Here is a 23609-nt window from a genome sequence, read left to right on the forward strand (position 1 = left end):
AGGTACCTGTGCTAGGAATTCCTCGCGAATTGTCGTGAGGCCCATGATGAAACCAAGCTATTTCATTAAGCTTGGTTACTACGGTCTATTGTGTTGGTTGTGTGGGAACTGTCGGAGGATAGCCAGTTTCCTCCACTTGAAGAAGGATTACCGGAAGAAGCGCAGTTTGCTTCCTTATGGGCTACAAACGACCTCGCACGGATCACCGAGACGAAGATATTCTAGGTCCTGATGGAAATGAGTCTTTGCATGGCTATTAACTAGCGTCCAAGGTTGTCCCCAACCTTGTACACACAACTGTCAGCCTACGCAACCTTCAAGGCTGACTTCCACAGAGTATACATTCAGGCGCGGAAGGATCCACATCAGAAATGGCATGACTTGCCATATTTGGTGACGGAGACAGATGTGCAGGAGGTGATCACACGATGGCCCACAGAGTGGCGCATTCCCTCAAATTTAGATGCTGGTACAAGTAAGGGCACGGGAAGTTCTGCAATGAAGAAGAGAAAAGAGGCAACTAAGCAAGCTGCGTGCACACTCGTAGAGCAAAAAAAGAAGGAAGTAGTAGAGAAGGCTCAAGTGGAGCAAAAGCGCGCTGCCAAGGAGTAGGCATAACAGGAGTAGCGCGAGTCACAATGAAGTGGAAAGTCACCTTCGCGAGAGATAGAGGAGGAAGAACTGTCAGCACAAGGCGACGAGGGAGATGAGGGGAAGAGTAGCCCATTTATTCTGAAGAGACGCGACACAGAACAACAGGGAGGCACAAGGAAGAAACAGAAATCAGACAAGTCGCAGGGTGATCCCATGGTCTTGACGGAGGGTGATCTCGATGAGATCAGAGATAAGATCCGGGATACCACAACTAAAGTGTTGCAATAGTTCGAGCAACAATATATGCAGACGTTGGGGAGCGTCCAAAAGGATCTATGTGAGCTGTAGATCCAGGCAAAGAGGATACAGGTGGGCATCGGTCAAATGAGCACAGAACAAACGAGCCTGGCACCTAGGACGAGTCAAGCAGCCGAGTTGGTAAGGACCCTAGACCTTAGAACTATTGCATTACCAGATGGGTCCCTTCGCGCAGAGACATCCGATGATCACGTCTTCTTAAGCACAATCAAGAACATCGGGTTGAGCATAGCAATGCTCCCTAACGAGAACCTCCATGCACTGCATGTAGGAGTGACAGAGGAATTGAGATCTCAGGAGCAGCGCACTCTCAACCTCATCAACGAATACACAGTGAACAATGAGTAGATGTTCACTGAGAAGACGCAAACCTTAAAATAAAAGGAGACGCTGCAGGCACAAAGTTCCCAACTGGAGTCCACAGTTGTAGAGGCATGTAGGATAGTTCCTGAGCTTCACATCCCTGAGGATGCACAACCAGAAGTGAAGATCAGAAATTAGTCGTTGGTGTGCGCGAAGCCAAGGCAGAGGTTGGCCAAGTTCAATTTGAACTCAATATGAAGATCACAAAGTTGCAGCCCACGACTCCGCCTGAGGTCCGGGAGCAGTGCAGAGCCACCATAAAAGAAGGAATGGGCACCTTGGATGCCACAGTTGCTGACTGTTTGACATTATTTAAGCAAGCCATGGAGTTGGTCACCAATTTGCAGGAAGACCCAAAACTACAAACACTAAATACAGAGCTCAGGGAGCTGCAGCAGCAGTATGCCGAAGTTAAAGCAATGACGCGCTCCATCGCACTAGCGCAACGCCTTGCAAAATTACAGGAGGGGAAGCAGCTCCTCGTGAAGGTATAAGCAACACAGAGGAAGGAGGCATTGCTAAAGGCCAGATTGCAGCCATGGTTGGAAGAGGCTTACCGAGTCATGACCACCATCCAGGACAAGCTTAAAAGTTTGCAGTAGACACAACAGACAATGAGCCTGGCCACAGAAGGACCAACTACAGAAAAACTGGTTCGGAAGTTAAGAAGACAACAACTCAAAGTGCTTCTGAGGTTGTAGTAATCCAGGTGGAGCTTGGGGGTCTTCGCAGCAAGATCGCCGCGTCAGCCGAGCGACTCGAGGGCGAGTCACGATCTTTGTGTTGGGGACCTGTAGGGATGGGGTCCCCTGTGTCAATTTTAGGGTTAAAATAACCCAAGTTTTGATGTATTTTTTGTAAGTAATGTAAAGTCTCTGTGATTTGTGGATGTGGAGCGCGTAGATGATTAAGAGTCAAAGGGGTTTTAGCCCCTTGTTTATGTAAAGGTTGAGTCGGCTTTGAGACCCACCCATGGTCCCCGAACCATGGGATTGTATGGAAAGGGTATAAATAGGTGTGTCTTAGAGAGTTTAAGGCATGTTTATGTCTTGGGTGAAGAAAAGGGCAAGTAAGAAGTAGGTAGATAGAAGGAAGAAGGCTTCGCAACTGAGTGCATGGAAGCCTAAAGTAGAGTCCACAGCTGAGTGCGCAGAGGCCTAAAGTAGAGTCCGTAGTTGAGTGCGTGGACACATGTAACTAAGTGCGCAGATCCCTGCAACTAAGTGCACATGGAAGTTTTGAGTTTGTATTCTGAACCGAAAATCAATAAAGAGTTATTTCTGAAGAAATCTTGCGTATTGTTGTTTACTTCTGTTTATGATATATGTTGTTGGTGAATAATATGTTTATGGAATATTAATCTAATGATGCACGATTCTCTTCAATGAGACTTAATAAATGTATGAAATACATGTTAAGTACTTTTGCGAAGACTCGGAGGAATTATGTTATGTTTAATAATAACTTAAGTAGATTTATAAGTAGAACTTCGGCGTAAATCACATAAAGAGAGACATTTGTCGACGCGTTTCGAACCAACCAGTGTGGCTCATCGTCAGGACAAGTTGAAGAAACAGATCCAGCTTTTTTATGCTAATGGAAAAACCTGTGAACAATTTATGAAACCAACGTTTCAGACTAGCTAGGTGAGTCCATCATCAGGGCAATGAGATCTGTATTTTGAGAAGAGAGAGTCGAGAAAATTATGAAGCTATTAATAGATGAATAGAAAGATATATGATATCTTTTAGCTTATAATGTCGGCCTGATTGATTTACACTTATTAATTAATTAATTAATTTATTATTATTATATATATATATATATATTAAATTATTTAATAAATTTTATTTAAGAGATTGTTTAATATTAATATTATGGTTTAAATTTTAGGTTTTAATGATTGAAATCTGAACGTATTTGTTTGCTATATATATTACATTATTTTATGTGTTAATCTATATATTTGAATTATATTATTTAATTTAATTGTATATCATTTATTTATTTGTTATTTATATTTATTTTTTTAATTTTTTTTAATGGTTTATTTACTAATTTAATTACTTATTATTCATTTACTTAATTTTTTTTATTAATATTATTATTTTATTTATTTATTTATTATTATTTCTATTTTTTTTATAATTTATTTATTTTGTTTTTATTTTTATTAATTAATTAATTTATTATTATTATTATTATTATTTATATCTTTTTTTTAATACAATTTAAACATTACTCTTATTATTAGTTATTTATCAATTAGTTTATTATTGTTATACATATTATTATTATTATTATTATTATTATTATTATTATTATTATTACTTTTTATGATCATTAATATTATTATTATAAAGATGTTATATTTATATTTTTTTATTTTTTTTGTTATTTAAATTATGTGAATGTTATATAAATAAGTTATTTGTTATGAAATAGTTTGAATTGAAGAAATTATTATTTGTATTTATTTAATTAATTAATTATTTATATTTTGATTTGTCAAATGTTGTCAAAAGGGAGTATTAGATTAATTTAATGTTTTTTTCATTATATTTAATAAGAGTTTCTAGGTACTACTTAATTTAAGACCGTCATTCCTATTTATGTTATTCTTATTATTAGTTATTTATCAATTAGTTTATTATTGTTATACATATTATTATTATTATTATTATAAAGATATTTTATTTATATTTTTTTGTTATTTAAATTATGTGATATGTTATATAAATGAGTTATTTGTTATGAAAAGTTTGAATTGAAGAAATTATTATTTGTATTTATTTATTTAATTAATTATTAATATTTTGATTTGTCAAATGTTGTCAAAAGGGAGAATTAGATTAATTTAATGTTTTTTCATTTTATTTAATAAGGGTTTCCAAGTACTACTTAATTTAAGACCGTCATCCCTATTCATGTTATTGGAGGATTTCTCAGTTTCAATTGCCTCTTTTACTCTTCTTTTTAAATAGTGGTCTTCCTCATGGATTAATTTAGCTTGTTCCATGCATATATAGTGTGAAGAGAAACATGCGTGCTCTGCTAGACCTGATTTTTCCGACCTATTTCTAGTAATATCATTAATGTGTTCTTTTAATCTTATTCCAAAGGATCTCCCTGTTTCACCTATATAAACTTTACCACAAGAACAGGGAATCGAGTATACTCCTTTGTGATTTTTTGGGTCTATTAAGTCCTTAGCAGACTCAAGCATGTTTTTTAGGGTGTTAGGGGGCGTGAAAGCAACCATAATGTTATGCTTAGCGAGAACTCTGGCAATTTTATCTGTGGTTCCTTTAATATAGGGTAAGGAGATTCTAGGGTTTTCAAGAGATTTTCTTTTTTGTTTATTGGTTATGGAATCTTTAATTATTTTATGGATAGTGTGTTTTTGATAGCCATTGTTTATAAAGACCTCATGGAGATGGTTAAGTTCTTCTTCTAAATGTTCAGGGTCAGAGATTCTGGAGGCTCTGGTGGCTAGGGTTTTGATGACACCAACTTTTTGCTTCGGATGGTGGTGGGAGTTTGAATGAAGATACCTGTCAGTGTGTGTCTGCTTTCTGAAGACCTGGTGGCTTAGCTTGCCATTTTTCTTGGTAAGGAGGACATCTAAGAAGGGGAGCTGGTTGTCTTTTTCAATTTCAATAGTGAATTTTATGTGTTTAGAGAGGCTATTTATATGAGATAAAAATTCCTTAAGTTTGTCCAAACCATGGCTCCATTTAGCAAAAATGTCATCTACATATCGTTTCCATTCTTCAGGGGTAAAGGGGAAAGACCTAAGGGCCATTTGTTCAAAGTGTTCCATGTATAGATTGGCAATCAATGGTGATAATGGAGAACCCATTGCAACGCCATGAGTTTGCTCATAGATTTTTCCCTTAAAACTGAAGTATGAGGACTTAAGGCAAATGCTTATTAGTTCCACCATTTCAAGGTCTGTAATTTTCTTCAATACTTCTAAGGCTTCATCCACTGGAATCATAGTGTAGAGAGACACTACGTCAAAGCTAACCATTAGGTCATTGTCATTAAATTCTAGGTTTTTGATCCATTCTATGAAGGAAGCGGAATCTTTGATGTAAGAGGGAGTGTTACTAGATAAAGGTCTAAGTTTGTTCGCAAGATATTTAGCTAACCAATAAGTGGGAGATCCTATAGTGTTTACTATAGGTCTTAATGGAACACCAGTTTTATGGATTTTAGGCACTCCATAAATTCTAGGGATAATGGCATTACTAGGGATTAATCTGTTCTTAATGGTGGCATCAAGAGAGGAGCTTTTAATTTTGTTACTTACTTGGCGAAGGATTTTGCTGCTAGGATCTTTGTTCAGAACTCTATAACAACCACTATTGTTTAAGTGTTCTTCCATTTTATGCTCATAATCTGTCCTATCCATGATAACAGTGGCATTTCCTTTGTCAGCTTTTAAGATTATAATGTTTTTGTTATTCTTGATGTTTTTTAGGGCTATGGCTTCTTCTTTGGATATGTTGTTGGGGGGAGGTCTGGCATTTCTAAGAATTCTGGAAACATCTTGTCTTATTTCTTCCGCTGTATTTTGGTCATTGTTTTTTATAATGACTTCAATGTTACTTATGATGTCAGTTATAGGAATTTTGGCTGGGGATAATGCAAAATTTAAACCTTTTTCAAGAAGCAGTTTTAAGTTATCATCTAACACTAGCTGAGAAAGATTAACTACTATTGATTTTTTGATAAGGTTGTTAAGTGAATTCGTGGAGTTCTTGATATGACCGCAGGCAGCTGCATGAGAAGCATCACTATTTTGCTGTGTTGAGCTATTTGAATGGGCGCTGGAATTATTATAAGTAGCTACATCTTTAGCTGTCCCAAGAGACTCCAACAAATCTTTGTTTGGCGCATGCTTAAGCTCTTGCTGCGTGGAGACAAGCTTTTGAACAATCTGCGCAGGATTGAGACTGCTGCCTAGGTACACAATTCTGTCAAACTGCGTGAGGGGACTTAGTGTATTGGCAGATACGTTAAGATCCTTCTGCGCATTGTTGTTGGAGGGACTGCTGCCCAGGTCCGAATTTATGTGTAGATGCGTGAGGGGACACAGCGTCTTGGCAGATTCATTAATTTCTTTCTGCGCAATGTTGTTGGAGGGACTGCTGCCCAGGTTCGAATTTATGTGCAGATCCTGCGTGCTGTTTATATCACAGATATGAGGATTGGGAAGAGCGCAGCCCGAATACAAAGATAAGGGAGAGTGATGATGGGAGGGGCTGGGCGTAGCCTGGGGACCTAACTTTTATATATATATATATATATATATATATTAAATAAATATATAAATAAAAGTTAGTTAGATTAAGGACCTGACTTATATGTATATATATATATATATTAAATAAATAAATAAAAGTTAGTTGAAAGGTATGATTTAAAAATAAAATAAGGGGAATTAGTTATGATAAAGACCAATACAAAGTTAATATTAAATAAATAAAAGTTAGTTGAAAGGTATAATTTAAAAATAAATTAAGGGGAATTAGTTATAATAAAGACCAATATATATATAAAAATATATAAGAGGTAGGTTAGTTAGTTATAATTATTAGAAACTTAAAAAAGAAGAAATGGTGATTATTTCTTCTTTTTTAAGTTTCTAATAATTATAACTAACTAACCTACCTCTTATATATTTTTATATATATATTGGTCTTTATTATAACTAATTCCCCTTAATTTATTTTTAAATTATACCTTTCAACTAGCGTTTATTTATTTAATATTAACTTTGTATTGGTCTTTATCATAATTAATTCCCCTTAATTTATTTTTAAATCATACCTTTCAACTAACTTTTATTTATATATTTATTTAATATATATATATATATATATATATAAAAGTCAGGTACTTAATCTAACTAATTCCCATACAAGTCACGATTTTTATTAAACTAATAACGTAATCAACATCTATAATTATTTCTTTCTTATATAATCTAACTAACTCCCTTCAAATTATCATTTTGACATTTTGACTACAGTCCCTAAGTCAAAATTAGCCGTTGATCAAGATAGCCGTTGGAGGCTCTACTCAGACTATTTAGCATGCAAAGCTGGATCTGTTTCTTCAACTTGTCCTGACGATGAGCCACACTAGTTGGTTCGAAACGCGTCGACAAATGTCTCTCTTTATGTGATTTACGCCGAATTTCTACTTATAAATATTATGGATCACAGAAGCCTCAATTCAACAACTTAAGTAGATCTGCACGAACTCTAATCTAGGGTTATTTTCTAGTATGCGTAAGTAGATAAATTCACTGTTAAGGGTCCGCAAAGACTAATTGTAGACCTTCGCGAAGGACTAAAGGCTGTTTAAACAGACTTGCAGTATCGAGCCATAGGGGCTTATAGATCTGCACGAAGGCAGACCTAGGGTGCTAAAAGACATCACACTGATCTTTGGATGCAGAAACTTGGTTCCAACATCCCCCCATACTGCTTCGAGTGAGAATGCAGCCTGCACTACGCGGGTTGTTTCCGAAAGGGCCAGTAGTGTGGGGTTTTGTTGGTTGGCGCAATTAACTCTAAACCTGGGTCAGGACCCCCTAAGCCAACACCAATCTTGGATGCAAATGGGGTGTATAGGTCCTTAAATCTTTCTTGCTTATGTTGTTGAATTGAGGGGAAGAAATATAGGTAAAATCATTCTAGTTCGAGGATAATATTACGAAAGATAGTAAATTACATTTAGTGACTTTGCGAGTGTGGCGGGACTAGTGCAAAAATAATTTTATGTAACATGTAGACTTCACCATTCAATTAGCATTACATGGAATAACACAAATAGAATAAAGGACAATGGTGGGAACACTAGCCGAATGGTGCCAATTACCGTTTGCAACCTTTGAATTCAACTAATTCCACCCAAGATAATGTCAACAAAGTAAGGATAACAATAACCACAATCATTGAATGGCATTATTTTCCATTTATAACAATGATAACACTAGCTAAACAATGCCACCTATCATAGCCAAAGGTTACAAAAGGTAGGTGACACCATTCGAGAAGTGTCCTTGTTGTTATCCTCAATTCATTAACATTATCACATATGACACTTATCCAATAAGAACACTTGTCATTTACATCTATTTGTATGAAAAAATCCTTTTACAAAAATATTCTTAAATAGTAAGAATTGAGAGATGATTTTGATATTCACACTAATTTTATATATGAGAGAAACTATGCATATTTACACCCTCCATAAATGAAGTTGACCTATTAACTCTTCATGCATATTACATAAAAAGATATTATATTTAAAAAATATTTTTTCATAACTTAAATGTAATGAAATGAAATGATATTTTAAGGTCCACGAGACTAAAAATAGTTTATGAGACCATTAGTTCCCTGTTTTTCACTTTTTGCAATTCAATCTTTTTCCGATTCAAATTGATGATGAGTTGGCCCAACCTTCCAACAATCCCCTCGCTAAAAAGACAATGCCAAGAAACTGATGCTAACATGTTCTCATAACTTTCTCTGATGTCTTTGAATGCATCACATTCCAAAATGAAATGTTTTTCCGATTCCACAGCCCCAGACGTGCAAAATGTACACACCCGTTCTTCCCAAGCTTCTTTAGGCCTTTTCCACCATCCTATTTCACATCGAAGTTGATGTGAGTTGGTCCTTAATCGAGCAATAATAACCTTTGTCCTCCATGAAATGCTAGCTCCAATGAACTCTTTTTGTTGTAGATCACACGTAGGGTTGAATTCCTCAATGTAATATTTCTTCTTTCTACCCAACTCTTTTCCCCATACATTTTTTTATGAAACTTCTCCATAACAAAATCCTTTAGCTCCTTGCTAATCGTGGGATAGGCATTGAGGTAGATATTCCATTTTTTCATCCATGTTTTCTTTCTTTCACTCATGCCTTCATTGAAGATAACATTAGGCCATCTACTTACTCAGATTTGCTCAATTCTTTTTAGACATCTTATGAGCCGCACCATAGCAATTGCTTTAATGGGAGTTGCTTCTGTTTCACTCAACATTATCTCATAAGGTATTGAACTTTTTATTTTTGAAATTGCTCATGATCAAGCGTTTTTGGATTTTTTCAATTTGTTTCCATTTTGAGACGGGAGTGCTGCTAGCCCACAATTCACACCCATATAGCATCACTGGACAACCTAGGAGTCCAAAAAGCACTTTAATCGTTTTCCAATCCCATAACTCTGCCTCTCTACATCTGTTTTAAAGAGCATATAATGCTTTCCACCCTCCTAAAATTCTCTTCTTTCTGTAGTCCTCCCAATTGAGTTTATTGTTGAAATCAATCCCAAGGTACTTGTACTCATTTACTTCTTCAAGAATGTTGTCTTCAAAGAAGAAAGTATGATGCCTTTGCTTCCTTTTATTAGGGAAAATCATTAGTTCTAAAGGAGGTTTGCATCTTAGGAGATTTGATCCCTCCCAGCCCTTGGTAGATCTAAAGTTAAGATGAATCTAGGTTCATTTAATTTCCTCATTTAAATAAGTTATATTCCACATGAATACCATGGGTTCTCATACCATGAAGTTATTTTTATTTTAACATTATTTTTTTTATTCTTTTCACTGATTAAAAATGTTTTCATGTTACTAATTTTATTTTTAATTTTACGTTAATTATTATTATTATTATTATTATTTAGCTTGACCAAGTCAAAATATATACATAACAAGAAATTGCATCATCTCTTAGTATCTATACTAAGCTAAAAAATCTTCTCAACAAAATAAATCTAAGAAATATAAATATTACAATTCACTACTCAAGTCAATGCAATATACGTCTCTTTATATATATATATATATATATATATATATTTCAAATTCACTGAATTAAACGAGGTATCACATATTGGTAATTGATATTTTTAAATGACTACATATTTCAAATTCACTCAATTAAAATAAGTATCACATGGCAATTGATATTTTTATATATGTATATTGTAATAAGTTTGGGTTTGCAATTTTTTAAAAACTATTTCCAAAGTTTATTAAAGTTTTAGTAAAATTAAATATTAAACTTATTTTTTTCGAAATTGAAAATTATTTTTAAAATTTTTAAAATTTGAATTTCTAATTTTTGATTGGTGGATGACTAATTTTATGTGGTTTAAAATCATTTTTTCATAATTAAAAATTATTTAAAAAAGTAAAATAAGAAAAAACCTCTAATCGCAAGTGTCCTCATAAATTAATTTTCAAAACAAAATCCAAATTTATGGATTTTCCATAATTAATCTTTTATTTTCCAAAAAAAATAATTTGCCATTATGTTTCAAAATTTTACTAACCATGGGAACTAGCCAATTTAAAAAACAAAAACAACAATATTGCATATTACACTGATTTTTCCCTGGTTGATTTTCTTCATTTTTCTCCCTTGCTGATTTTTATTATTGAATGAACTTGGTTCAATCACTTTCCTCAATAAAACCTTACCTATATTACAACTTGAATGGGCCTAATGGTTAAGAGCATTTGTTTCCTCCTAAGAGGTCACAGGTTCAAAACCATAGTGGGGTAGAGTATGTATGCCTTCGTAGACTTAGTAGTGAAATCGCTAAACGGAGGTGGGTCGCTTTTCCATCTCCTTGTCCCACAAACAAGGGGGTCCCATACACCAATTTGGTGTTTGGCTTGACCATGACCTTAAAATTGGATAATAATAATAATAATAATAATATATTTTCATAATTTAACTTTAAATCATGATGCAATATAAAAAATAAAATCTAATTCAACATTACAAAAAATAAGATTTTCTCTTTTGTCTTCACAATTTTAATCATTATTTAAAAATATAAAATAAAAAAAAATAATTTTTAGGAATCTTTTGCACTCACACTCAACCTTTAGTGTAACTAATTTTTTTATTTTATTTTAATATACTAGACATTGTAATTTTTTATATTAGATATTTTATTACATATGAATTGTCCACGTGATGATAAAGATGACATGTGATGCTTCAGATCAATTTGATTTTTTAGACATAGAAATGCTACCATAAATTATTTATTTGTCGCTGAATTAAAATGAGTATGAATTTAAAGTTAAATAAATAGTTTGTTACAATAATTAGTTTTTTAAGAAATTATTTATTTTATTTATATCATGTATATACATTATTTAATATAAAGATACTAGACATTATATTTTCTCCTCCTTATTTGGTCCCATAAGCTAAAGATGGAATAAAATGTGTGCAATCACATTTCAATAAACGCTTAACTTTTATAACAAACGATAATGTTGGGGCTATTGTTTCATCCAAAATTATTTATGCATATATATCTATGAAATGAAATGAAATGATATTTTAAGGTCCACAAGACTCAAATAGTCCATGAGACTATTAGGTCCTTGTTTTTTCGCTTTTTGCAATTCAATCCTTTTTCGATTCAAATTGATGATGAGTTGGCCCAACCTTCCAACAATCCCCTCGCTAAAAAGACAATGCCAAGAAACTAATGCTAACATGTTCTCATAACTTTCTATAATGTCTTTGAATGCATCACATTCCAAAATGAAATGTTTTTCCGGTTCCACTGTCCCAGATGCGCAAAACGTACACACCCGTTCTTCCCAAGATTCTTTAGGCCTTTTCCACTGTCTAGTTTCACACCAAAGTTGATGCGAGTTGGTCCTTAATTGAGCAATAAGAACCTTTTCCCTCCACGAAATGCTAGCTCCAATGAACTCTTTTTGTTGTAAAACACACGTAGGGTTCAATTCCTCAATGTAATACTTCTTCTTTCTACCCAACTTTTTCCCCATACCTTTTTACGAAACTTCTCCATAACAAACTCCTTTAGCTCCTTACTATTTGTGGGACAAACATTGAGGTACATATTCCATTTTTACATCCATATGTAGTTTTGTTTCATCCATGTTTTTTTTTTTTTAGTCATGAATTCATTGAAGATAACATTAGGCCATCTACCTACTCTCATTTGCTCAATTCTCTTTAGATATCTTATGAGCCGCACCATAGCAATTGCTTCGATGGGAGTTGCTCCTGTTTCACTCAACATTATCTCATAAGGTACTGAACTTTTTATTTTGGACTTGCTCATGATCAAACGTTTTTGGATTTTCTCAATTTGTTTCCATTTTGAGATGGGGTACTGCTAGCCCACAATTCACACCCATATAGCATCACTGGACAAACTAGGAGTCCAAAAAGCACTTTAATCATTTTCCAATCCCATAACTCGTGCCTCTCTACATCTGTTTTGAAGAGCATACAATGCTTTCCACCCTCCTAAAATTCCCTTCTTTCTGCAGTCCTCCCAATTGAGTTTGTTGTTAAAATCAATCTCGAGGTACTTGTACTCATTTACTTCTTCAAGAATGTTGTCTTCAAAGAAGAAAGTATGTTGCCTCTGCTTCCTTTTATTAGAGAAAATCATTATTTTGGTCTTGCTAGTATTGACTTGCATCCCCACTGCTCTACAAAAATACTCAAGGGCATATAAGTGCATTTGCAATCCATGGGTCGATTTAGAAATCAATACAATATCATCAACATATAAAAGAAGCTTTATCACAAACTCCCCAACCGAACACCATCTCCACCTTGCAGATTTAACCACTCTTCCAATTTATCAATATATAAACCAAAAAGAGTAGGGGATAAAGGGCAACCTTGCTTGACTCCAATGTCACTTCTAAAGCTTTTTGAAATACCTGCTGAGGTTCTAATCTTGATTTTCACCTCTTCATAAAGTCTATGGACAACGACTATATAATGCATAGCAATTTCAAGTTCTTCCATTCTACGCCACAACTTATCTCTAGGGACTGCGTCAAATGCTTTTTTGAAGTCAACAAAGCAATGAAATACTTCTTTTTTGTCCTCCCAAACCTTTTCAACAATGTGTCTCAACGTGATACCATGATCCACTGTAAAATGCTTCGGCCTAAAACCCACTTGTCCATTAATTACTTTCATTATGGCATTTAAATGTGTTTCATTATTAAATTTATGAATTTATTCATACATTCAATAATTGCTATTAATTATTTCTTTCATAAGAAACATGTAATACAACAACACAACATATTACACTTGTTATATATTAAATGCAAGTAATCAAATATGAGAAATAACACTTGTTAAATATTAAATACAAGGAATCAAATATGACAAATGACCCATAGAGAATGACAAATAGACCTTTTTGGTGTCATGTTAATCTTTATATATACTTTATTTATATATAAAAATGTTAATCTTTATATATACTTTTTTATATATATAAATTTTAATCTTTACATATACTTTATTTATTTATATATATAAATTCTCGAATGCAAGTTATCAAATCTGACAAATGGACTTTTCTCATGTTATGTTAATCTATGTATACTTTATTTATTTATTTATTTTATATATAAATTCTCTAATGATTATATATACTTTAAATATTATATTTATTAGTTTCCTTTTCCAGCAAAGATATTATATTGATTATTTATTACTTGTATATATAAATAAAAGTAACTTCGAATCTCGAAGGGTGTAGTATAATATAACGATACTTAACCACGTGGGCCAGGTATATTATATTGATTATTTATTACTTGTATATATAAGGTATATTATATTGATTATTTATTACTTGTATATATAAATAAAAGAAACTTCGAAATTCGAAGGGTGTAGTATAATATAACGATACTTAACCAAGTGGGCCAGGTAAATCCACCTAACTGTTCCATCTGCGATCATAATCAATGTGTGTTTTGGCTTCGCGTATTCGCAAGACCTGAGAAGCCAAAAGCCAGAGTGAGTCCCTTATACAACAGGAACATTGCAGGTGCTTGGCACCTTCGAATTCATAGCTCCTCTTTCATTCCTTTCTCTCTGCCGTATCCAATTCCAGGAGACTCAATATGGAGATATCAAAGTGGAATTCCTCATCTCTGTTCATAATTTTTTGCCTTATTCAAACTATCAACAGGGTGTACGCAAGGGAAGTTGATGATGAAGGTCTGTGCTCTCAGTTAATCCGACCAATGGGTTACCCTTGTACTGAATTCGTGGTACGTGTATAATTTTCTTACATTTCGATTCATCTCTCCCAATGTAATTAATTTCTGCAAAATATGGAGTTATGATAATGGATTCCAGATCATAGATGCCTGCAAATGAAGGTCTGATTGTGGGTACAATCCCAAAATGGAGACAGAGTTAACCATGGGTTTTAATCCATGAATTCAGTCAAAAAAATTAAAAATTCGTTTCTTAGACTGAACATTCAAATGTGAAGTCTCCTAGCTCGTTTTGGTTTTCGTGGGCCAAAATATAGACTGGACGGTCTATGATCTGAAATATTTCCAGAGAAACAAGAAATTCCTTGTGGGCTCAACCTGATTTGAGGATTACAGAACCAAGTCTGCTTCTATGCTTTTCCTAAAGAAAATAACAGTTCCTATTCTGATAGCACTCATTCCTATTTACCCATGGCTTTACAAATGTTCAGATATGAGAATCGTTGTGCGTGCTTGGTGGATTTAACAATACGGCTACATTCATTTTGCCAGTTAGATTTCTGCTCATCCTACACCAAACTGAGAAGAGCAAAAACGAGGAAAGAAAACTCTGATACATGTTTTTTTGGTAATTTAGTTACTCTATTGCATTAATAATGTATAGAAACTGTATACAAGCAGTCCATTCTGTTGCCAGCTTCCCAAGGAGGCTGGGCAACAGTTATCACAAAAAATCAGATATATTCAGTGATAACAAAAGCAGCTTGCCAGCTATACTATGACTACATATCGTTTGATTCCACTATTCTATGTAATAACAGAAAATAGAACATAGCGTTGGGACTTGAAGTGACCGTTGTTAGGCCTCAGCTCCGGAATCAGAATCCACATGGATCTAGATTGGCGGAGTAGTCCCATCCTGAGGATCTAGATTGAACCCTAGTAGGATAAGGCGCTGATCTGAAGCGTGTTGATCATTCATAAATTTAACTAAATTCATCTTCTTTTTCTCTTTGCTAGAGGGCTAGGGCAGTTTTTAGGGTTTCTTGGGCAGATTTATGCATATAAGTGTAATTTGAGTGGAGTTTGTGGCTCAAAATTGAGAAATTGCATATATAAATTATCTAATGGCAAAATCTAGCATATTGCATGGCCTACACGGTTTGGTCTGCACATGTTGATGTAACCAAGTTTGGTCTTCATAATGTCTTATGTAATTTTGATTTTATGTACTTGATGTAAAAGAGAAAAGAAAAAATATTATTGTTATTGTATAGCATGGGTTTCATGCTATAGGTCAATTTGTTTTTAGGTCAAGCAGCCATTGTGTGCTTCTAGGGCTTTTTCATAGGGTCAAAGAAGTCATTGTCATATATGTATCAAGTGAAAGAAATTTATTTTGTGTCAAAAGAGTCAAAAGACTCCCTCCAAGACCAAGTCGGCTTACAAGTAGACTAGTCGGCCTAGTAGTGACAAGTCAGCCTCATTAGGGCTGTTTGAATATCACAAGGAAGCCTATATACAAGGAAGAACTCGACCTCATCAAAGGAACATCCACCCAAGTTCGTTGAAGCACAAGAAAGACAAGGATAACCAACGAAGGAGAAGGAAACAAAAAGAGAGAAAGGTCAAAGCATTTAAGGACTATTTTGGGCCACTATCTCTCACATGCTAGGGCATCATTGTTGTTGCAGCCAGACCGAAAAATTACAGTCATATTGGGAGGCCGAAATCAGGTGTCAAAAGGATCATCTTGCAAGCTGAGTTATAAAGGAAGAAGAAGCTCCCTAAGCGAAGGAAGAAGGAGACCTAATCTACCATATTCCACCCACACGTGCGAGCTAGGGTTTATGCAATTAGGCTGAAAATAGCAGTCATAAGTTGCAGGTCCAAAATTGAGGTTGAAGGAGAAGTTACAAAAGTTGTGAAGCAAGTTTGACTTGGGTTGACTTTGTGAGAAACAAGTTCATCAAGGAGAAGTTTGACTTGGTCTTGGAGGGGTCTTTGTCAAGGGTCTTAGGTCTTGAAATTTGTCATTTGAAGATTCTATAAGAAGAGAATAATTCTTGTCGGTTTTCCTCTCAAAGGCAAAGGTTTTGGCCTTGGATAGCAGCCTATATTTTGTGTCCTCTTGTTCAATGATCTTCATAGTTTGGTAGCTGTTTGATGATAAGAACACTATAATAATCAAGTAAAGAAGAAGCTATCAACAAAGTACATCAAGTTAAGTAAAAGAACATCACAAGCAGTTATTAAAGTAAGAGAAATCATTCTAATCTCGCTGCCCTTGATTTCTCAACATACACCACCTAAATAGGGCTGATGTCAGTCCCTTTATTGCTGTTTATGCATATCTAACAGCCATAGAATTATTTCCTCTAGCCTAAACCTAGCCTCTATTTGAAGGTCTTGCTTCTTTATTGTTGAATATTATTTTAAGACCTTTTCTTGGGCTGCTATATGAAATTGAATGCTGTTAAAATTGGCGACTAGGGCCAAACTCCATGTGGGTCATCTTATTAATGATAGCTGATATTTTTCTTCGATCCCTCTCATCGGAGGTGTAGGATTGATCTAAAGATTATCCGATTCCAATAAGTATTCATAGAGATATGAATTTATTAGTGTTATCATTTATGGGACAATTCGTCAAGGTCAGCCAGCAACCAAATAAACCCACTTGTGCTCAACATTTTAGTATAAATAGAGGTGGCCTTCAGGTCATCTAACACACTCACTCTTGAGATCTCTATTCATTTTGTTTTGGGTTTGATGATGATGAGATCTAGAGGGAGTGCCCTAGGTGATACGCTGCCCTAATAGAAGATGCCCTAGAAGCTGTCATGGACAAGGCTCTATGCTGCCCTGATGGAGAAATCTAATGCGCAGCAAGAAGAAGGCTCATGCAATCAGGGAGGAAGGTTTCATATGAAGCCTTAATGCTGGTGTGATAGAAGCCTAATGCTGTCATCTAAGTAAGGTTCTACGCTGCCCTAAACTTGACCTTCCTACACAGCAAGAATAAGCCTAAATGATGCCCTAACACAGCCCTAACAAACTGTTCTACGACGCAGTTTAAAGAGGGTTCTTATGTGCCCTGACTGTTGTAAATGCAAGCCCTAGCTGCAGTCCTATTGGGAGGACTAGAGCCTTAACCTAGCCGCAGTCCTATTAGGAGGACTAGAGCCTTAACCTAGCCGCTGATAATGGAAAGACTTGGCCACAGTAGTCAAAGAGAGCCACCATACGTTGCCTAAAAGGTTCCTCATCCATTGTCTAAACACTCAGCCTAATCTGCAGTTTCAAAGAGGCATCTATCTGCCCTAGCCACAGTAAAAGGTGAAGGTTACAGCCATCGAAATAAAGGTTTCTAGCAGTTGTCATTTGTGCTTCAAACCGCAGTCCAAGTAGGGCCAAATACTGCCCTAGTCTCAGCCCTCAAGGAGGTCATCTTGGCCGCAATTGGAGAGGACCCTATCAACCAAATGATGAAGTTTAAGAGGTCCATAACTCTGTAAGGAATGAACCCTTAGACGCTGTAAGGAAAGTCAGATCTATGTCACATTGCTGTAGATGACAGTGTGACACATTTGAGATCAGTTCTGGGCATGACTGTGCAGCTATAAGGTTGATCGGTAGACATTGTTCTTCAAGGGTAATAGCTGAGTACTGTATGACAATCTTGCTTGCTGCTGGGCTAGGTCGCAGGCCATAGCCAACAACATATTGTGTTAAGGGTTGCACAAGGATAAGGACTGAAGGTTGATGTGACTGCTTGTGTGGTCAGCATGTTAGACAGTATGGTTAGATGCAGCAGTTGGATGCAGCATGGTATTAGAGACAACAATGAAGTGCAGCATAGTAATAGTTGGGTGCTGCTCGGTGATGGAGCAACGCAATGATAAGAATAACTCAGTGATTGGGTGCAGCACAGTGACGGATGCAGCATGATGATGATGGGCAACACAGTGATGGGTGCAGCATGGTGATGGAATCACCTTGGAGAATCAGTTGAAACAGCATGTCTTCAACTGATCTCATGTAGAGATGATCTATTCTCTTATCTAGAAAGTCAAAGAGTTGACTTCTGTTGTAAATGTATTACCTCTCTCTCTCTCTCTGCTGAACTATTGAAGAACATATAAGAAGAATTGATCAAGGGTTTCCCCACATTGGGGTTTGTCCCTGGCTAGCGCCACATCTTGTGTCCTCTTGTCTTGTCTTGTCTTTTGCGATTTATGTTTATGTTCTATCTGCAGTTTACTTTAATGCTGATGTGATTGCTAATTTGGAAAAGATATTGAGCTAACTGTGAAAATTGAATTAAATTGCTCTAAGCATAGAACATACTTAAACTTAACATGGTATTAGAGCTGAGGTGAAGACAATGCCCAAGCAAGAGTGAAAGAGCAATCACTGAAGACAGTTGGGAAAGGACAAAAGGATCAATGGATTCCTCATCCCTCTTCAAATTCACCAAGGGTGAAGTCGAAGCAAAGAATATTATCAGAATGGTGTAGCGGAAGTTTCTGATGGCCTACCTAAAGATCACTTCAATGGGAAGTCTGGATCTAAGGGTGGAAGGAAAGGCAGATGCCTTGGTTGTAATAAGTTTGGCCATTATGCAAAGGAGCATCCGAGGTAGGGACACATCACTTGATGATGATAACAATCATTCCAGGGACATCTTCAATGATCAGAGGAATGACAGGTAATGCAGGTCATCAAGGAAATGGCCGACTCTTTAGAGAAAGCAAGGAACCCCAAGTATGAAGAATCAAATGTTGTTTCTGATAAGATAAAGAAGCATTATCTTGTATTGGCCCTCTCCTTCAGATTCTTTGGGAATCTGGCTTATTGATTGTAGTGCTTCAAGGCACTCCATTGGATAGAAGGGTGCTCTCTCTAATTTGGTAGAGATGGAAACAATTGTGGGATTATACTTGGAGCCGATGCCACCTATCCCGGAAAGGGTGTAGGGAATGTTACCCCTCAATTGAATGAGGGTAACTCGATTCACTTACAGAATCTCTTTTATGTACCTGATCACAAGTAGAACCTGGTGTCCATTTCAGCAATGGGAGTCAAAGGTTGTACGGTGGCATTCATCGAACGTGTTTAAAAATAAAATTTTCTAAGATGCTTTTGAGTTCAGGGTTGGCAATTTGTATCAAGTTGCAAGATGGTCCATTGGGGACCAATCAGTTGACACATCTCATCTATAGCACCGGAGGTGTACTTATGGGCCCTACTCGATGTGAGTCAGATGGTGACTCTGGTGCCTGAATTCAAGAAGAGCATGAAGGTACATGTCTGAGATGTACTGAAGGAAAATCTTATAAGGGGACCATTCCCCTCATGTAGCAGGTCCACAGGTTTGGAACAACCCGAGGAGTTTGAGATTCATGATCGGGAATCTCATGTATACAGGTAGAAGAAAGCCCTTTATGGCTTGAAGCAAAACACCTCGGGCATAGTATGAGAGGATTGATAGCTGTTCGATGACGCTGAGATTCACTAGGAGTGAAACCGATCCCAACCATTGCTCGAACGTTGTGGATGATAGACCTCTCATACCGACACCTTCTGAGGACGACCTATTTCTGACAGGTGCAGACCTTCTCATTCGCAGAAGTAAGAGGGAGTTGGATTTCGGATGTGGAATAGTAAATTGCAAGCCCGTGACTACCTCGAGGATCTTAACTTTCAGAAGTTATATGGTGATGATGCCGGACCAAATTTGGGAAATGCCTCTGAGTTTCATAAACTCATTTGCATTGATGTTCTTGGTGAACTTCTGTCCGGATATATGTTTTGCAGTTAGCATGGTGAGCTCATATTTGGTTGAGCCTCACTGGTGATATGAAAATGGGGCACTTAGGCTTCTTATCTAACTTACAAGAACCTCTCCCACTTCCAAAGCTTTAAAATTTTCCCAAGTCTTAGTGATTAACCAATGCAGAATTAAATCTGTGCTTGAAAATATGGGTGTATGCTTGTATTGATTTTTAACTGATTATATGCTTTAAAATCTACTGTTTGTGCTGATATGTAAATGTGCTCACACTGATGTATAAATACATGTAACAGAAAATAAAGCAACAATAAACAATCACATAGAAACAACAATTTAATTAGGAGTTCACCCACAACTCTTGGGCTACATCTCCGTGAGCTCTAGTCAACTCAACTAGGCTCTCTGGGATTATGGTATAAGTCCTTTTTACAAGCTCTTGGCTCAACTCCTGCTGTTTTACACAGAAACAGTGGATTTAGACACCATGTTATCCCCCGGCTCTTGAAGCTCTGGCTTTTGGCTCCAGCTCTTGGCTTTTGGTCTGGCTCTTGGCTCTGACTCTGGCTCTTCGGCTCTGGTTCTGGCTCTTGCTCTTCATCTCTGGCTCCTTTTTGCTCTCTATCAGTTTACAGCCCTCTTGGCTTTTCACTTGACTTCCAAGTGACTCCCTCGGCTGCTCTTTTTGCTTCTGCCCTGCCTCCTTCACCTCAACTTCCTGCTTTGGCTTCACTTTCAGCAACAAAACCCCAACAATCAACAACCCTTGTTGTTCCTGACACTCATGGCTTTTAAGCCAAATCGTCGCTGCCTATTAATTTTCCCTTTTGGGTTCTCTGTCTTCCAGCCTTTGTCCGCTCAAATCCCCTCTCTGAGAGTTAACAATCATTGCTAAACGCCCTCAGGGATGGATGCCACCTATTCTGTAACGGGAGGGTGCATTGGTGCTTGAAATCCGCCAATATAGCCATTCTCGGCTTACACAGAAAAATACACTAAACACGGGAAAAATCCGCAGAGAACATTGTTCACCGGACTTCAAATCTTCATAATTACGCACTATATCCCTATCGGGTCTGCCTGAAATCGTTATCACAAGTCGCTTCGGCCTTGTTCCAAGTTTTCCCTTCGTATTTTAAAAATATGTTAAAACATGGAAAAATCCTGAAAAATGGCTTTATCGGATTTGAAATATTATGTATTTGCCTTCTCAAACCCTTTCGGGTCTGATTTCCATCGCATCAGCGCTGTCTTTCGCTTTTCGTTTATTAAATGAAACATGCGAAAATACATGGAAAATGCCGTTTGACGGATCTGAAATATTATGAGATAGCGTTTATTATCCCATCGGGTCTGGCTAATCGCATTGCGCATATATATATATATGTCTAAGCCTCGCTCCATTGTGTTTGCCGATTGCGATATCGCGATGTGATTGATTGCAATCGCATATTGCTCATGCCCCGAGCCGTTGTAGTGCTCTATTGTGGTCGCCGATTGTGATATCGCTCCGTTGTAATCGCCGATTGTGATGTTACAATCGCAATAATCATTTATTATGCTCCGATATCCTCCGATAGCCACCGCCGATTGCGATTGCCGATCGGATCTGGACTGTTGATCGGCCAGATCCGACGGCTCCTGTTCATTATTGGTTTAAGCCTCCGATAGGCCTTATTTCCACCATTTCTTCAGATTTTTGGGTCTCAATAGTGTTATCCACCTTTTCTAAAGGTCCTCCTTTTGCGCTAGTTTTGAATATTTTTGAGGATTTTGAAGACTTAGAGGGTTTTTAGGACCCATTTTTAGGGGATTTTGCTCCTTTTTCCAAAGGATAGAGGCAGTTTCATTTTATGATAACTTCTGCATCCTAAGTCAGTTTTTTCCCATTCAAGTTGCAGTAGATTCAGAATGAGATGATCTCTGCAATGGGGCTAGTTCCAGGAACTTCCTTGGACTTTCATTTTCCTCAGTGAGGAACACTTAGACTTAGGAGTCTATCCAAAATCGATTTTAGATCACACCTTCCCACTAAAAGAACTTTGGGTTGTTGAAATTTGGTACCGGAGGACAGGTGGTTTCCTTAGGCTTTGATCTTTGGCCTAGGGAAAAGTGTCCAAAAGAATTTAATTTTTCTCCTAAAGTGACTTTATAATTTATAAAGTTAAATCTAATTTAAAAGTGACTTTAAGTGATAAAGTTACTAAGTCTAATTTTAAAGCAACTTTTATAAAGTAAATGAAAAATTAGAAAGGAAAAGTGACTTTGGAAATAAATGACTAAGTGGGTCTTTATTAAAGTGGGGTGAATTAAAAAATAGAAAGTGAGATTTAAATGAGCATTTAATCTCAGCCATTGATCTAAATCTATTTCAGCCATTGGATTTAGAGATCACCCAAAAGTCACTTGGATCACCCAAAAGTCACTTGGAGTTATATTAAAAGAGGAAAAGGAGGAAAAGGTCATTCATTCTTTCATGAGCAGATTGGGAGAAGGAGAGCAAGAGAGCACTAGAGATTTCTGAGCAGGGAGGAGAAGGAGACAGCAGCTTGGCACACATTCCAAGGCAGCAGTTGAGCAGATTTGTACAGCTGATTCAGCACATAGTGAAAGGCAGATTTTTGCACAAAAATCGAGGAGCAGTTTGCTGATTTTTCTGCACACAAAACGGAGGCCGTACAACGTTTATTGCTGTCCTGTTTGCTGTAATTTCCAGATTGCTGTGAGGCACGGGAAAGGAGATAAGTTGTAAATTTGCTTGTTGATTTTTTGCTGAATAATTCTCACTGTAAAAAGGCAATTTTCAGAAATAAAGAAAAGCTCTCAAACTGGTTTTCCCCAAGAGTTGTAGGGGGTTTTTCCAGGGTCAAGTTGACAAAAAATATCAGTGTTTTAATGTGTTTTAATGGCTGTTTTTGATTGCTGATTTTTAATTCTGCAATTTCCAGCATTCTGAAAAATTTCCAGAATTTGTGTTTTCAGCAATATTTATTTTTTTCAGTCTGTTAAATGTATGGTTATGGGAATGGGCATTTAACTACATGGGAGAAATAAAGAGAAACTGAAAACCGAAGTGGGAAAACAGAAATTTTTACATGGTATCAAAGCTTGAGCGCTGAAGGGCAGTTTGGGACAGCAAAAGGAAAAATTACAGTTGCTGATTTTTCACTCAGAAAATTCCAGCAAGCTAATTTTTTCATAAACAACAGTTTTATCTTTACTACAGCAGTGCTATTTTTCAGTTTTAGGACAGCAGGATGTCATTGGGATTGAGGGTGGAGGATAGGCTGGATGGGCATATAAATTACAGCGTTTGGAAGGAGAGAATGCAGAGTATCTTTGAGGAGGCAGAAGTCTGGGATATCATGGTGCATACCGCACAGAACCCTGTTGTTGTGCCCACTGATGTTACACAGTTGGCTGAGTATAAAAAGAAGAACAATAAGGGTAAGAGGCTGATTCTAGACGGAA

At 36.4% G+C, this 23609-nt stretch overlaps 1 protein-coding gene across 2 annotated transcripts in view; it reads left to right on the forward strand.

Moving 5' to 3' along the window:
- Window positions 1–14037: 14037 nt before the first annotated feature.
- Window positions 14038–23609, forward strand: part of LOC149197572 (triacylglycerol lipase 1-like) — a 175583-nt gene continuing 166011 nt past the window's right edge. The window contains exon 1 of one of the 2 annotated variants that reach the window (XM_089403931.1): window positions 14038–14395. In XM_089403931.1, the coding sequence (XP_089260057.1) occupies window positions 14246–14395 (150 nt within the window). In that variant the 5' untranslated portion in view covers window positions 14038–14245. The remainder of the gene's footprint in view (window positions 14396–23609) is intronic. The other variant, XM_089403930.1, reaches the window with a different exon arrangement.

This window comes from Pinus tabuliformis, chromosome 2_2, assembly GCF_031772625.1.
Source record: "Pinus tabuliformis cultivar Carrire ecotype Pingquan chromosome 2_2, CPIR1, whole genome shotgun sequence".
NCBI lineage: Eukaryota > Viridiplantae > Streptophyta > Pinopsida > Pinales > Pinaceae > Pinus > Pinus tabuliformis.